Source organism: Rhinatrema bivittatum, chromosome 9, assembly GCF_901001135.1.
Source record: "Rhinatrema bivittatum chromosome 9, aRhiBiv1.1, whole genome shotgun sequence".
Taxonomy (NCBI): domain Eukaryota; kingdom Metazoa; phylum Chordata; class Amphibia; order Gymnophiona; family Rhinatrematidae; genus Rhinatrema; species Rhinatrema bivittatum.
Window position 1 is genome coordinate 2,323,243 of NC_042623.1, and position 16,969 is coordinate 2,340,211.

A 16,969-nucleotide genomic window follows, 5' to 3' on the forward strand; every position below is an offset into this window, starting at 1 on the left:
GACTCTTTCCACACCATAGAAATCTTGTCATAGTCCTCTGGAATTTGGTTATGGTGGCTCTTTTTAAAATGAGTGGAAGGACACTGAGAATATATAACCAACGGGGTAACACAGTTATTTTGAGCAAAGGTATGCGGCCAATTAACGAAAGGGGGAGATGGAGCCAGTTGGTTAAAGAGGCCTCCGTTTTATCTTGCAGTTTAGCAATATTTACATCATATAAATCAGTAATATTTTTTGGTATCCAAATCCCTAAGTATTTAACCTTATCTGTTGCCCATTTTAAGGGAAAGGGGCCATCCCAGGGAAGGGAACTTCCAGGTCCGATCAGCATAGCCTCAGATTTGTCAAGGTTTAGTTTGAGTCCAGCGTATGAACCATATTCCGATATTACTGTAAGTGCAGCAGGAAGAGAACAGGTGGGATTTGCCAAGTGTAGCAGGAGATCATCTGCAAAGGCCGCCGTTTTAATTGATGATACCCCAATCTGAATCCCCTCGATATTTTCTGCTTCTTCTAAGGTACGCAATAGGGGATCTAAGGAAAGAACAAAAAGAAGGGGGCCAGCAGGCATCCATGTCTAGTGCCCCGGGATAGTGTGAAATCGTGGGAAAGCTCCCCATTTACCCAAATATTGGCCTGAGGATTTGAATAGATTGTTGTGAGAAAAAAAACGAAAGGGCCCCGGAAACCATAGTAATGGAGGGTTTCAAAAAGAAAAGTCCAATTCACCCTGTCAAATGCCTTTTTGGCGTCAAAGTTTACAAGGAGAGAATTCAATTTCTCCTTTTGCGAAAAGGCTATGGATGATAGGACACGTCGAACATTAGTCACTGCCTGACGTCCCCTGACAAATCCCACCTGTGAAGAGTAAATAGGTTTATAGAGAAAAGTGGACAGTCGATCCGCCATGACCTTGGCCATTAGTTTCAGATCACAGTTTATGAGAGATGGGCCTATAAGATACAGGAAATTCTGGGTTTCGTCCTGGTTTAGGGAGAACTACAATGATAGCTCTGTTCGCTGCCCATGCCTGAAAGTCATCTGATGCCAAGGTGTCGTAGACTTGTTGAATAGGCGGGCTGACCTGGTCTGATAGAATCTTGTAAAGCTCGTTCATGAGGCCATCGGGACTGGGGGATTTACCTAAAGCAGAAGATTTGATTGCTATTTCCAGTTCAGGTTTACTCATTGGAGCATTTAGGAATTATAAGTCTGCCTCTTGCACCTGAGGAAGCCTCAATCTAGAAAGATAGGCCTGTATGTTTGGGCGGCTGCATGGGTCGGCTGTATAAAGGTGGTGATAGTAGTCAGTGAATAACGCACCTATATCTTTGGTGGAGGTTTTTAACTGCCCCATGGCATCTCTTAAGCCTTTAACGAAAGATTGACCTTCCCAGGATTTTACCAAGCCAGCCAGTAATTTTCCTGCCTTATTTCCAAATTGGAAAAGCTTATATTTGTAATAAAGGAGGCTTTTTTGTGTCTTTTGCTGAATATACTCATGTAGTATATTTTGAATGGAGTAGAAGTGTGTGTGATTGTCTTTAGTAGGGTTGGAGTTTAGATTAAGTTTTGCTTTATGCAGTTGCCTTTCTAGTCTAACAATGCAGGCAGATATCTCTTTGTTTTTCCGGGCCATGTATGCTATTATCTCGCCCCATAGGACTGCCTTAGCAGCATCCCAGTAGAGGACTGGGTCTTTCTCGTGTTGCTGATTAAAGTGGGCATATTCTTTCCATTTATCTCTAATGTAGGTTTTGAATCCCTTATCATAGTAAAGTTTAGCTGGGAATCTCCATCTTTTGTGGCCTCCTGAGTCAGTCAGGCCTGAGATGTCCACCCATACAGCTGCATGGTCAGAGACAGCCAAGGGCCCGATATCAGAATTCATGATCTTAGGGAACCAGTTTTGGCTTACCAGAATTTAGTCTAGCTGAGACTGTGACCCGTGTGCCCTAGAGATATGTGTATAATTAGACTCAGTCGGGTGAAGGACCTGCCACGTGTCAATCAAATCCAAATGTTTGCATAAAAATGGCAAGCCCCTTGTGGATTCCAGTCTAGAAGCTGGTCTAGGTGGCTGCCTATCTTTCATAGGGTCTACTACAGCATTAAAATCCCCTCCGATAAGAAGGGGGAGATGGGAATTAGCATGAAGAAAATGGAAAATCTTATTATAAAAGGCTTGTGAGTACGTATTTGGAGCATAGATATTATCCAGAAAGAGTTTTTTCCCATATATTTCTATTTCTAAGAATAAGTACCGCCCTTCTGGGTCAACAATAGCCCAGTGTAATTGAAAAGGGAACATCTTATGTAATAAGATAGCTACTCCAGCTTTATTCGAGGTAGAAGAGGCATAGAAGGATTTCCCCACCCATTGTTTTTTTAACTTTTCATGTTCTGCATCAGTTAGTCTAGTCTCTTGTAACATAGCAATATGTACTTTACATGGCTGCAGGGCTTGTAGAACTTTGTATCGCTTCGTAACAGAGCCTATACCACATACATTCCAGGTACAACATCGTATGTTAACCATTAATATACAAAGCCAGAGAAAGTATCTTGCAATGTTCGAGTATAACTAGTAAATGTGTTGTGGTGCCCCAGCTAAGACTCCCACCCATTAGGATAACAATAATAGTGATCACATTTATTAAAAGTCTGTGAAAATATGAATATTAAATGAAACAATCCCAATCCTCAATCTCTCTCAGTGCATTCCCCACTAGAATTCCCCTTTGTAGATGTAGGAAGCCACACCCAAGAAGCCAAAAGTTAACCCTGGTGGCTGCCATAACATCTAATGAACAGCATGGGATCACTAGAGCTGTGAGGACCCCCCTCCCAGTAACAACAAATCAACAAGATCTTAAGTGCCAACCATAATCCACGCTTAGGGTAGCCACTCTGTAAAACTACCTGGGTTGCAGCACCTGGGGCCCTAAGAGAAAAAAGTGAAGTTAAGCATTCAGTGTGCATGGCATCAATTTAACCTGAAGGAAGTCCTTGTATAAATGTATTCGCCGCCGAAGCATCTGTGAAAATATGGACTTACCCATTGTGAATATGTCGAAATTTTGCAGGGAAGAGCAGGGTTGCATGAATCTGTAAATTAGCTAGCTGTGAGCAAGCCGGGGGAAAGGCCTTCCTCTGTGCGGCCATTGAAGCTGAATAATACTGAAACAGGAGAATCTTAGCCCCCTCAAAAGTCAGGGCGGGTGTTTTTCGATAGGCCCGAAGTATCTGAACTTTATGGGCAAAATTAAGAACTCTGAGTATGACTACTCTAGGTCTGGTTTGCGAAGCCGCTCCTGGGGGGGCAATCTGTGGGCACGCTCGATGTGAAGAGCCCCATGTAGAGTGTCAATTTGGAGTGATTGAGATAGCTTCGGGAAGGCTTTCAGGGATCCCTATAAGTCTTAAGTTATTGCGCCTTGATCTGTTTTCAAGATCATCCAGTTTATTTTGGAGTGAGGCCTGAGAGTCTCTAAGGGCCTGCACCACCCGCCCCTCAGACTCCATTTTGTCTTCCATATCTGAGATCCTTTGCTCTGCAGCCTGTATTTGCATTTGTATTGTAGCCAGCTGCTTACTAACACCGGCAATTTGGGAAGAGAGCTGCAGAAATCTGTTTTCTAAGGCAGCAATAACTGTGGCTGCAATGTCCACACCCGCGGGTTCGGAGGGCTCAGGTACCTGGTGCGAGTCTGCTGTGTCGGCCATCTTGGCTTCAGGCCCCTTCACTTTTTCCTTTTTGCTTGCCTTGGAAGCCATGCTGAGGGGAAGGCTGTGGGTCATGGGTCAGAACCGAACTAAGTAAGTTTAGCTGGTCCACCGGCCGGTCTTATAAAGAATTCGAGCCCTGCATAAGCTCTTTAGTTTATTTATTTATTTATTTTAAGTTTTTCTATACCGGCATTCACAATAGATATCGCATCATGTCGGTTTACAATTAACAAGTGGATAGGTAACAAAAAAGGTAAAAACTAATATTTATCTTAATAATAATAATAATAATAATAGTAGAAATAATAACAAAACATTAAACAAGAGAAGGCTAAGGTATGCAGTTACAATAAAACAAGGGAGTAATACAACTTGGAGCATGGAAAAGAAGCAGGGGATTAAATCGAAATAGTTGGATAATTGCGGAGGGGGGTCCTCAGAGAGGTCAGCCGCATGTCTGATCACTCGGGCAGCATCACATGATCCTCCCAAGCTTTTTAACCCAAGAATAAGCAATGGATTTCTACAACTCCGTCTTAATCATTGTTTATGGACTTTTCCTCCAGGAACTTGTCCAAACAGTTTTTAAATATAACTACACTTATAGCTTTCACCACATCTTCTGGCAACAAATTCCAGAGCTTAATTACGCGTTGAATTAAAAAATATTTTCTCTTTATCAGTTTTAAATGTATTATCTAGTAACTTAATTGTATGCTCCCTAGTCTTTGCACCTTTTGAAGAAGTAAACAATTGATTAACGTTTACTCACTCCAATCCACTCATTATTTTATAGACCTCTATCATATCCCCCCTCAGCCGTCTCTTCTGCAAGCTGAAGAGTCCTAACCTCTTTAGTCTTTCTTCATAGGGGAATCATTCCATCCCCTTTATCATTTTGGTTGCCCTTCTCTGAACCTTTTCTAATTCTGCTATATCTTTTATGAGATGTGGTGACCAGAACTGAACACAATATTCAAGATGAGGTTGCACCAAAGAGCAATACAGAGGCATTATGATATTCTCTGTTTTATTCTCCATGTTTTTCCTAATAACTGCTAGCATTCTATTTGCTTTCTTGGCTTCTGCTCACATTGAGCATAATATATCAATGTATTTTCAAAGATGACACCTAGATCGTTTTCCTGAGTGGTGACTCCTAATGTGGAACCTTGCATTGTGTAACTATAATTTGGGTTACTGTTCCCTAAGTGCCTCACTTTGCACTTGTCCGCATTACATTTCATTTGCCATTTGTATGCCCAGTCTCCCAGTTTTGCAAAGACTTCTTGAAATGTGTCACAATCCTCTTGTGATATAACAACCTTGAATAATTTTGTGTTATCGGCAAATGTGATCACCTCACTTGTTATTCTCATTTCCAGGTCATTTCTAAATATATTAAAAAGCAATGGTCCCAAAACAGATCCCTGGGACACTCCACTGATCACCTTTCTCCACTGGGAAAAATTCCCATTTAGCTCCACTCTCTGTTTTCTATCTTTTAACCAGTTGGCAATGCCATCCCATGACATGTTAATTTCCTATGAAATCTCTCATTAGGGATTTTGTCAAATGCTTTTTGGAAATCCAGATACACTATATCAGCTGGCTCAACTTTATTCATATGTTTATTTATGCCTTCAAAAAAATGTAGCAAATTGGTGAGGTAAGACTTCCCTTAGCTAAATCCATGTTGGCTTTGTCCCAGAAAACTATGACTATGACGATAACCTTCAAAGTGGCAAGCAAGAGCACATTTGCATGCTTATGTCAGCCCCTGGCCAAGGAATGCGGCCATTTTATATCATACGTGCGTAAGTGCATACATTTTAAAATAGTCTCGCCATGTGTGCCAAACTTTGAGTGGGCGCGCACATGTGCTCGCAAACCCCACTTCTACCACTTAAATTGGGGGATTTTCAAAGGGGCCATTCCCAGTTTTACCAGTTCATCCCCAGGTCACCCAGTGAAGAGATAGGTCCTCCAAAGCATCCTAGTTTAATAGCCTTCACTCCCCCCAGTTATCCCCAACTTTTACAACACCGCAGATCTGCCTACTTTTCTTTAATTTTTAACTTACACTTCATCCATAGCAGAAGTAAAGTTATGCAGCAGGAGACCTCAGCGCACGCCAGGTCTCACATCTCAGGTTCACGCCCCAAAACACCCACACCCTGCTCAGATCACGCCCATGCCTCACCCCCTTTTGAAAATTTTCGAGATGTACGTGCTGTGGGAGATACGTGACTATCTCGATGGCATTTAAAATCCGCTCCATGTGTGCAAGCCCGACTTATTCAAGCATCCTTTAATTTCAGCAAGTCGCAGGCTTTTAAAATTCACCTAAATATGTTCAACAATTTTGTTCTTCTTGACAGCTTCTACCATTATGCCCGCACAGACATCAGACTCACTCGTCTGTAGTCTCCTGGATCACACCTTGATCCCTTTTTCTTCAGGTCAGTCAGAATGGGATTTTGTGGCAGGAGCTTTCATTCACAACTTTTGTAGGGGTTCTTACCCCTATGTTAATCTCCCCCTCTCAACCTACTTTGCTCCATTCATGGCTGCAATTGTCCCTGGAACCCGTGAATGTAGATCATAAATCCAGCTCCTAGGATTCACCATTGCACAATGACTGGCTCCCTCCCACTGCCGCCACAGCATCCCCAGTCTAACTGTCCAGGGAGGGAAGACCCACCACATGGCAGAGTGCAACATTATTATGAAGCTTGCCTTTAATCTGTAATTCTAAAGTGCACCTTTGTGCACTGTTATGTGGCTGTTTTGTAATTAAAAATTATTCTTATAGTTACATAAAGTGTAAAAGTCAATGCACTATGGGCTGATGTTTCATATCCAACCAAAAGCAGAAACTTTAGTTTGAAGTAGTTTATAAATGGGGAAACTATGAATTTCACAGTTATTAAGCAAGAAAATGCCTTTTGTCCTGGTCATGCCCATCTGGTGTGTAAAACCTGAATTCCTCAATAGCAATGCTTCCCTGGAAATGCTGATCCTCTCGTTAAATAGTTTTCCATCTGTTTGGTCTATGCCCTTCCCAAACTTTTATCATCTGATCTCTCTCCTTTTTTTGAGCAATTACTCCTCTCAGAATTTGACTTAAACAGAATGGTCATTTTAGGTGACTTCAATTTACATGCTGATGCTTCAGCATTATCTTCTCAATTAACTCTTTTCCTACATACTTTGCATTCTCTTGGTTGGGCCCAAATTATTCATGCTCCCACCCACAAACTTGGCCTCCCTTTAGATCTTGTTTTTGTTAATGATTCAACTTTGTCCTTCTCTTCTCAGAGTTTAAGTATCTCACCTGTGCCCTGGTCAGATCATTACTACATTAAGTGACGTTATTCTTTCATCACAGTTCTCGACTTCCTATCTCCGTCAGGGCCTCATTGATACCTCCTAATTTCATACACCTATTTTGCCTTTACCTTTAAACCTGTCCTTTGATAATTTCAATGACGCGTTATTCAACGGAACTCTGTCTTCAATTCTGTACTTGAGCAAATAGCTCCACTTAAAACCATTGATCTTTATAAATCCAAATCCTCTCCTTGGCTTAAATCTATCCCAATTAAAGATGCCAGGCACGCAGACAATCTCTTAGAAAGGCAGGGCGCTTATTGAGGAAAGCTCCCACCTCTGAGCGTGCTCAAACTTTCCGTGTATTGCTACATGATTTTCAAGTTCTGACCAACCTTCTATGAGGGAGCATTTTTCCAAAATATTTTGTGAGGTTGGGTACAATCCCAAAGTTCTGTTCAATATAGCTAGGAGGCTAACTAACCCAGTTCCTTCTAATAACTCACTGCTCAGTACTCCTAGTGCTGAGTCATTTTCCATCGTCTTTAATTTAAAAATTGAAAAAAATCTGTATTTCTTTTTCTTAAGTCCCCAACTGGCATACTAAATGTCTCCTCAAATTTCATTCCTATGGGAAAACTTTGACTTCAAATTTGTTTCTTCCTCAGAGGTTGAAAATCTTATAGATAAATCTAATGGCACATTGGGCCAGATTTTATAACATGCGCATGGGCGTAGATTTGTTCGCGTAACCCGGCGTGAACAAATCTACGCCCGATTTTATAACATGCGTGCACTGCCATGCGCATGTTATAAAATCCAGGGTCGGCGTGTGCAAGGGGGTGTACATTTGTGCAATTTGCGTGCGCCAAGCCGAGCAGCCTGCCTCCGTTCCCTCGGAGGGAACTTTCCTTCTGCCTCCCCCCACCTTCCCCTCCCTTCCCCTATCTAACCCACCCCCCAGCCCTAACTAAATCCCCCTCCTAACCTTTATCGAAGAAGTTACGCCTACCTCCGAGCAGACGTAACTTGCGCGCGCGCCTGTTCTCCATCCCCCAGCACGGCGGCTGTGCTGGAGGCCTCGGTCCTGCCCCCGGCCCGCCCCCGGGCTTAGGCTCGGTACGCACAGGGGGAGGCAAGGGTAGGTTTTCGGGGGTTGCATGCGTATCTTACGCGCGCAACCCTTTGAAAATCTACCCCATATCTTTGTTCCTCGTTGCTTTTCAAATCTTCCAGAAATATTTTAGTGCCAATTTTCTCTAAATTGATCAACCTCTCTCTCAATGAAGGATGTATTCCTCCTTCCCTGAGAAAATCTGTTGTATGTCCACTTTTGAAAAAAGGTTTGCTTGATCTGACAGATCCTGGTAATATTAGGTCACTTTCTGCATTGCCTTATCTAACTAAAATTCTTGAATCAGCCATGAGAAATTTGAATTATTAGACCCTCATCAATATGGCTTTCGCTGCTCCTTGAGCACTTAGGGGCGGATTTTCAGAGCCCTGCTCACCTAAATCCGCCCAAAACCGGGTGGATTTAGGCGAGCAGGGCCCTGCGTGCCGGGAAGCCTATTTTACATAGGCGGCCCGGCGCGCAAGAGGCCCGCTGGCGCACGGGGATTTACGCCTCCCGGAGGGAGGCGTAAATCCCCCGACAAAGGTAAGGGGGGGTTTAGACAGGGCCGGGGGGTGGGTTAGGTAGGGGAAGGGAGGGGAAGGTGAGGGGAGGGCAAAGGAAAGTTCCCTCCGAGGCCGCTCCGATTTCGGAGCGGCCTTGGAGGGAACGGGGGTAGGCTGCATGGCTCGGCGCGCGCCGGCTATACAAAATCCATAGCCTTGCGCGCGCCGATCCAGGTTTTTAGCAGATACGTGCGGCTCCGCGCGTATCTACTAAAATCCAGCGTACTTTTGTTTGCGCCTGGAGCGCAAACAAAAGTAGGCTATTCGCGCTCCTTTTAAAATCCGCCCCTAAGCTTTTACTTCTTTCTCTTACCGACTTTCTAAGAAGAGGTCTTGACTCGGGGCAACAGTTTACCCATATTTTTCTAGATATCTCCTAATTTCTCTAGATATCTCCTCCGAGTCCGACATTATTGCCCATATCATCTTACTTTTTCACCTGCAGGAATATGGCCTATCCGGTATTGTTCTCAAGTTGCTCAATTCATATCTCTCTGACCAGACCCACTCTATCGAATTCAAGAACAACTTGTCTGTGCTCTCTTCTGTCAAAACAGGGGTTCCTCAGGGTTCTGCGCTTTCAGCTACACTTTTCAATATTAATCTTGCCCCAATTTTTAAAATTCTGTTCACTTTGACAGACTGTTATAAACTCTATGCTGACGACATCCAGTTTTCCCTCTGTATTCGCCCAACTGGGCAGATTGCATTAGAACACCTTAACATCTGTGTATCTACAATTCAAAAATGGTTACAGCAGAACAAATTCGCATTAAACATGTCCAAAACAGAATTTCTAGCTATACATGGCCCATACTCCTCTTTCAATGAAAATATTATCACCTTGAACAATGTTTCTTTTCCAGTTAAGTGTCATATCAAAAGTCTTGGTGTAATCTTACATGATACTCTCTTATTTCATCTTCAAATTAAACATGCTATATCTCAAGGTTTTTATAGGCTTCACGTTCTTGCTGGTCATAAAAAGCTACTTCATGTCCCTGAATTCCTTACAGTATTACAAGCATCTATATTTCCCATCATAGATTACTATAATAGTCTATACCTAGGTATTACTTATACGTCTTTACATCAGTTACAGTTGCTGTTAAACTCAGCCACACGTTTGCATTCAGGTAAAAATCGTAATGATCACATTACATCCACACTGATTGATTTACATTGGCTTTCAATACATGAATTAAATATAAGGTGGAAATGTTAATTTTTAAACTCTTAAATGACCAGACATATCATTAGGCCAATGCAATTTTGAAATTTTATCAACCAACAAGAACATTACGTTCTTCTCAACATGGTCTGCTCGAAATTCCATCTCCAAAAGTCGAATGATTGCACATGACCCGCGAGTGTGCCTTCTCTGTTGCTGGGGCCTCCCTCTGGAACTCTCTTCTGACTGACATCAAACAATGCAATTTGGTTAAGAATTTCAAAAAACAATTTAATTCAACCTGTTTTTAAAGGTGCTGATTTATTTTAATATTACTGTTAATCCATTTTATTTTATTCTGTCTGTTTTATTATTATGATTATATCTGTTAATATTTACTTTATAATTGCCTGATTTTTATTGTTGTCTTGTTTATCTGCTTTTATGGTTTTATGATTATGAATGTTTCCTTGTTCATCACCTACGGCTTTTGTGCTAGGCGATCCATAAATTTTAATAAATGTAAATCTGTCTAACTGTGACTCTTCTTGGTTATAGAGCTCCAGGTCATGAAAAATGGGGGTCCTATGTTGGCAGCAAGTAAGATGTATAGGGCCATGAAGCCATCGTTTGGACACTTAAGTGTGCAGCTGCTAAAGAGTGTTGTATTTTTGGAAGGGTAGAATGGCAGCCAGAGCCATGGGGCTTGGACTCAGCCACACGGAGGGAGACACACCTAGCTATTGACACCTCCACCCCCCAACAATACCCCACTTATAACTTGCGTTTCATGTCACCTGAAAAAAACTGGAATACAAAAAGTTTTGCTTAGTGTAAACTGTGAGTACGACCTCTGAAAAGAAGGAAATGTAGCATTACAACCTCTATGGCAGGAGATGTATTTTAATGAGGAAAGAAGCCGGAAACATCGTCTTCATTCCTAGAAGGTCCATTTGTATTACACTGATATGACCCCCAAAATAGCTTGCTAATGAGGGTCTCAGGATCATGTAATTCATCTCATAACCTCCTGAAATTTCATAATTTCTAAATAGGATTCTTTTTCTAAAGCCATGCAAATTCCCCATGTGCTCCATGCTGGCATTCACTAAATCCCATGCAAAAGTATGAAGGTCAGAACAGCAAGAAGAAACCTGTCATTTCACTCTCCCAGCCTCTTTTCTATTAAGCAGCTGTAGCCCAATCTTGATTTTGCTTTCAAGAACCAATCTACATATTTCCATGACTTTATTAATCGAGATGAATGATCTTGGTGACAACTTACCTTTTGCCCGTTGTGGTCTTTCGTGAGATTGAAGACAGGCAATGTTCCAGTTATGACAAGTCCAAGTTCCTGCAACCATTTCAGACATTGAATATTCATAAACAAATTCAATTGATACAGTAAACAGTGTAGTACGTACGCAGTCTAAGTTAGAATTGCAATAGGGCACATAATTTTGGAGAAACAAATGCTGTCTTGATCCTACCAATTTCATAGATGTAGCATTTACTTTTTGTTTTATGCAAAATAAAGTTCTAGCTACTTCCTAAAGCAAACAAGCAGCTCTTCTAGGTGACTATCACAGGAGGTCATTTTTTCAGAAAATGGCGAAAGATCTCTCTTTTTAACTACATGTACTTTGTGTAATTAATAATTCATAGTAATGGGTAGAAAATGTTGCCTAGAAAATAACTTCTTGGCAAAATGTGACTTTAAGAGAGGGAGTTAATGTCAAATAATGACAAAAATGTATTTCCACAACAAGACTACTACTACTACTACTTCTACACATTTCCATAACGCTACATGACATAAGCAGATAAATGAGTACAAGGAACCTGAGAGGAAGGACCAACCAAAGAACATTATCTTGTAATGGTCATTGGTCATCATTAAAATACGGTTTTGTAAATACTGTACTGTAAAACAAATATTTCAATAATATAGGAGTCAGCAGACAATTAACATGCCTCTGTCCCTCGTTCTTCTCAGATCTCTTTCAGTTTCATCCCCTCCTTTAGCCTATGCTCAGCCCAGACTTCTCTCACCGTTCATCCTCTTCATCCCCTCAGCTCACACAGGTTCCCTCTGACCCTTGCAAGTCCTCCACAAAGAGTCACTTTCTCAGGGATGCCACCCCACTGTTTCCATATCAAACCAGAATGGGCATTGTCATGTCTGGTTTTCAGGATACCCACAATGAATATTCATGAGGGGCAGTGCATGCAAATATATTCATTGTGAATATCCTGTAAACCAGAGCTCATTGTGGTTCTTGAGGACCAAAACTGCCCATATAAACCATCATTTTTTTTTTTCAAGTAGGAGGTTAAGTCTACACCATGAAGACTTTCTGGATTTCATGCTTTGTAATTCACTCTAGGGATGTGCATCCGTTTTCCACGTATTTGTGATCCGCAACATATTTTGTCCTATCTGTTAAATACGTGGGGAAGCGAAATGCATCGCGACTCCCCACGTATTTAATGGATTTCTGTTTTATTCGGCCTCCTAAATACAAATTTAAACAAACCCTCCTGAACCCCCCCCCCAAGACTTACCAAAACTCCCTGGTGGTCCAGCGGGGGGTCTGGGAACCATCCCCTGCACTCACACCCTCGGTGCCGGTTTCATCATGGCGCCAATAGCCTTTGTCACAGGGGCTACCGGTGCCATTGGTCAGCCCCTGTCACATGGCCATCGGCGCCATCTTGTGCTCCTACCATGTGACAGGGGCTGACCAATGGCACCGGTAGCCCCTGTGACATAGTATGGGCAAAGGCTATCGGCGTCATTTTGAGTCCTGGCATCGGACGGCCGGCGTGCAGGAAGTAGCTCCGGGATCCCCGTTGGACCCACAGGGACTTTTGGCCAGCTTGGGGGGGGGCCTCCTGACCCCCACAAGACTTGCCAAAAGTCCAGCAGGGGTACAGGAGCAACCTCCTGCACGCCGGCCTTCTGATGCCAGGACTCAAAATGGCGCCGATCGCCTTTGCCCACACTATGTCACAGGTACAGACGGTTGGCCCCTGTGACATAGTGAGGGCAAAGGCGATTGGCGCCATTTTGAACACTGGACCACCAGGGACTTTTAGTAAGTTTTTTTTTTGGGGGGGGTTTCAGGAGGGTGGGAGGGTTGTAATTAAGTAAATTAGAAGGGTTGTGGTGGGTTTTTTGTTTTGTGTTTTTTTTAAATAAATTTGCCCCTCCCCCCGCGCAAACCCGAAAATGAATTTTTCCCGAATTTCAGGTAAAATACGTTATGGGATTTGGTTCAAATGAATGCACATCCCTGTTAAAAAGCACCGGTTCAAGCCCAGATCCCTGAGCCTTCCATTTTTTTACATTTTTCCACTGAGAAAATTGACCATTTAATCCTACTCTCTGTTTCCTGTCTTTTAACCAGTTTCCATTCTATGAAAAGACATCGCCAGTAATTGTTTGGCCTTCATTCCAGCTTTCTTAATGCATGGAATACATATGGCCTGTGCTTCTTAGATGGTATTTTTAAACTCATTGTAAAGCTTGTTGCTATGTTATGTTACACTGTGAACTGAGGTGATGTTATTTATGTGCCCCGGTATAACTCTTAAAATAAATAAATAAATAAATAAACAAACAATGTCCACGCCTGTTGTACATTTAATTTTTGCATTTGTACCTTTCAGTTTTTTCTATTTTCCTCATTTTATCAAAGTTACCCTTTGGATGCCCAATTTTCCAGTCTCACAAGGTCTTCCTGCAATTTATCACAATCTGCTTGTGATTTAACTACTCTGAACAATTTTGTGTCATCTGCAAATTTGATTATCTCACTCGTATTTCTTTCCAGATCATTTATAAATATATTGAAAAGTAAGGGTCCCAATACAGATCCCTGAGGCACTCCACTGTCCACTCCCTTCCACTGAGAAAATTGTGCATTTAATCCTACTCTCTGTTTCCTGTCTTTTAGCCAGTTTGTAATCCACGAAAGGACATCGCCTCCTATCCCATGACTTTTTACTTTTCCTAGAAGCCTCTCATGAGGAACTTTGTCAAACGCCTTCTGAAAATCCAAGTATACTATATCTACTGGTTCACCTTTATCCACATGTTTATTAACTCCTTCAAAAATTTAATGTTATTTAAATGTTAATTGTTATTTGTTATAATGTAAGCCGCCCACGTGGCGACAGTTTTTTACTTCACTGTACACCGGTGTGATATGTATTTTATACAGGAACGTCGGTTTATAAAAACTAAAAATAAATAAATAAATAAAAAAGTGAAGCAGATTTGTGAGGCAAGACTTGCCCTGGGTAAATCCATGCTGACTTTGTTCCATTAAACCATGTCTTTCTATATGTTCTGTGATTTTGATGTTTAGAACACTTTCCACTATTTTTCCTGGCACTGAAGTCAGGCTAACCGGTCTGTAGTTTCCCGGATCGCCCCTGGAGCCCTTTTTAAATATTGGGGTTACATTTGCTATCCTCCAGTCTTCAGGTACAATGGAGGATTTTAATGATAAGTTACAAATTTTTACTAATGGGTCTGAAATTTCATTTTTTAGTTCCTTCAGAATGATTTTTACGAAAATGTGGGGGGAAAAGTTATCGTTTCTTTTTTCATCCGCTATATTAACGAATTTAGAAATATCGTACGATATTTCAATTCATTAGAAAAATGATTCACATCCCTATTACATATAGGCACATGGACTACTTTTGCTTTTATTGGAACCTCTCCATTGGGATGGCCTAACTCTACTACTTCATTAGTATCCTTCGAAGATACCTCCCTCCGAATCATGTTCTGCGGAGTGATTGTCGGCCTTCCCCTTTGTTCTAGTTTAAAAACTGCTCTATGTCCTTTTTAAAGGTTAGCACCAGCAGCCTGGTTCCACTCTGGTTAAGGTGAAGCCCATCCTTTCCAAAAAGACTTCCCCTTCCCCAAAAGGTTGCCCAGTTCCTTACAAAACTGAATCCCTCTTCCTTGCACTATTGTTTAATTCATTCAGTGAGACTCTGGAGCTCTGCCTGCCTCTGGGGACCTGCACATGGAACAGGGAGCATTTCAGAGAATGCTAACCTGGAGGTTCTGGATTTCAGCTTTCTACCTGGCCTGGTTTGGCCTCTGTTGGAAACAGGATGCTGGGCTTGATGGATCCTTGGTCTGACCCAGCATGGCAAGTTCTTATGTTCTTACCTAAAACCCTAAATTTGGCCTACAGAACCTCCCTCCCACATTTTCCAATGTTGTTGGTGCCCACATGAACAACGATAGCTGGATCCTCCCCAGCACTGTCTAAAATCCTATCTGCATGAAGTCTGCCACCTTCTCACGAGGCAGGCAAGTTACCAGGTGGTCCTCATGTCCACCAGCTCCCAGCTATCTACATTTCTAATAATCAAATCACCACTATGACAGCTGCCCTAACCCTTTCTCTCCTGGGCAGTAGCCCTGGGAGACTCATCCTTGTAGCTAGAGGACAATATACCACCTGGAGAGCAGGTCCTTCCTATAGGAGCACTTCCTGATACACGAGGGTGATGCTCTCTGACCAGAAGACCTTCCCGATCCAAGGCAGCACCACGGCTGCCAGACTGGAGTTGGGACTTGGCTACTATGTCCCTGAAGGTCTCATCTATATACCTCTCTGTCTGCCTCAGCTCCTCCAGGTCTGCCACTCTAGCCTCCAGAGATCAGACTCGTTCTTTGAGATCCAGGAGCTCTTTGCACCAGGTGTAGACATACAACTTCTCACCGGCGGGTAAAAAAAATCATACATGTGACACTCGATGGAAAAGACTGGAAGGCCCCCAAGTTTCATTACAGTTAGATGAAGATTTTTTTGTTTACGGATGTCAGAAGCGAAGTAGGGAAATTTTAGTGTGGTTTGAATTCAGTAAAATGTTAAGCTTGTTTCAGATTCTCAGAGAAAAAAATGTAATTTCCATTGAATTTAGCGAGAATTCACATTAAGGAGAGTGTTTAATAAGCCATGTTAAAATTGGGCAAATTTATGCAAATTTATTAAACGGGCTTAAACCTGTAGTGAAACTGATATTAAAGTCACAATTAACATTGAAGCATTAACACTGCCAGTAACGCAAACCTGGTATGGGCTCTGATCTTCCCCCATCCAGTCGGGCATAATAAAAACCATTTTAGAGTAGACCATGGATCCCCTCACACATGAATCCCCATGCATTGACTATCCCTCATGACTACTCTAGTGAAAAGTAGCCCCCATGGTACCACTTCCCTCAGCCTGCATTCTGAAATTGCCCCATGTATCTTAATTTCCACCCTCATCCCTCATATCCAGCAACCATTGAGGTCCTGGGCCCTCTACCCCTGACATTCAAATCAAAGAGCTCTGTGTTATTTTAAAGGGACAAAGCTGGTGCAGATCTCTATGGATATTTTTTCCTAAGCCAATTTTCAAAGGGAAAGTGTGGTCATTCTTCCCTTTCAGAATTGCTCTAAAGTCAATAGGAAAACGTACCCAGGGATTTTGGAGCTATCTGGGCTGTTGTGAAAATTCCTCAAAAATGCACCAGAGACTGGAAAGAAGAAAAGAAACAGAAAGCCACTTTTCTGAATCAGAGAGGAAGAGACATGTTCTAGGTATATATTAACTCAGTATTTCCCACACTTATCCAATCGGGTTTGCAAGATTTCCATAATGGATATGGATGAGATAGATTTGCATACCTTGGAGATTTGGGGTATGAAAATCTATTTAATGCATATTCACTCTGTCAATCCTCAAAACCTGACTGGCTAGGTGTGCCTGTAGCAAAAGGTATTATAATATGCTCATATTTCCAAGATTCCAGAGAAAAGAAAAGAAAATAGTAGGACTAGGGAGCAATATCCTAGAAGCAGGCCAGCTTATATGGCTAACAGATGGGATAATCGGATAGTAAAAGGACTAAGGGGCATTCCATGAAGTTAGCAAGTAGCACATTTAAGACTAATCGGAGAAAATTCTTTTTCACTCAACGCACAGTAAAGCTCTGGAATTTGTTGCCAGAGGATGTGGTTAGTGCAGTTAGTGT

At 42.1% G+C, this 16,969-nt stretch overlaps 1 protein-coding gene across 10 annotated transcripts in view; it reads right to left on the reverse strand.

The window, feature by feature from the left end:
* CACNA2D1 (calcium voltage-gated channel auxiliary subunit alpha2delta 1) overlaps positions 1-16,969 on the reverse strand; it is a 1,026,983-nt gene that overhangs the window by 264,397 nt on the left and 745,617 nt on the right. For 9 of the 10 annotated variants that reach the window (XM_029615087.1, XM_029615085.1, XM_029615090.1 and 6 more), the window contains one exon: positions 11,202-11,270. In XM_029615087.1, the coding sequence (XP_029470947.1) occupies positions 11,202-11,270 (69 nt within the window). Of the gene's footprint in view, positions 1-9,473; positions 10,163-11,201; positions 11,271-16,969 lie in introns of those variants that run through there. The other variant, XM_029615093.1, reaches the window with a different exon arrangement.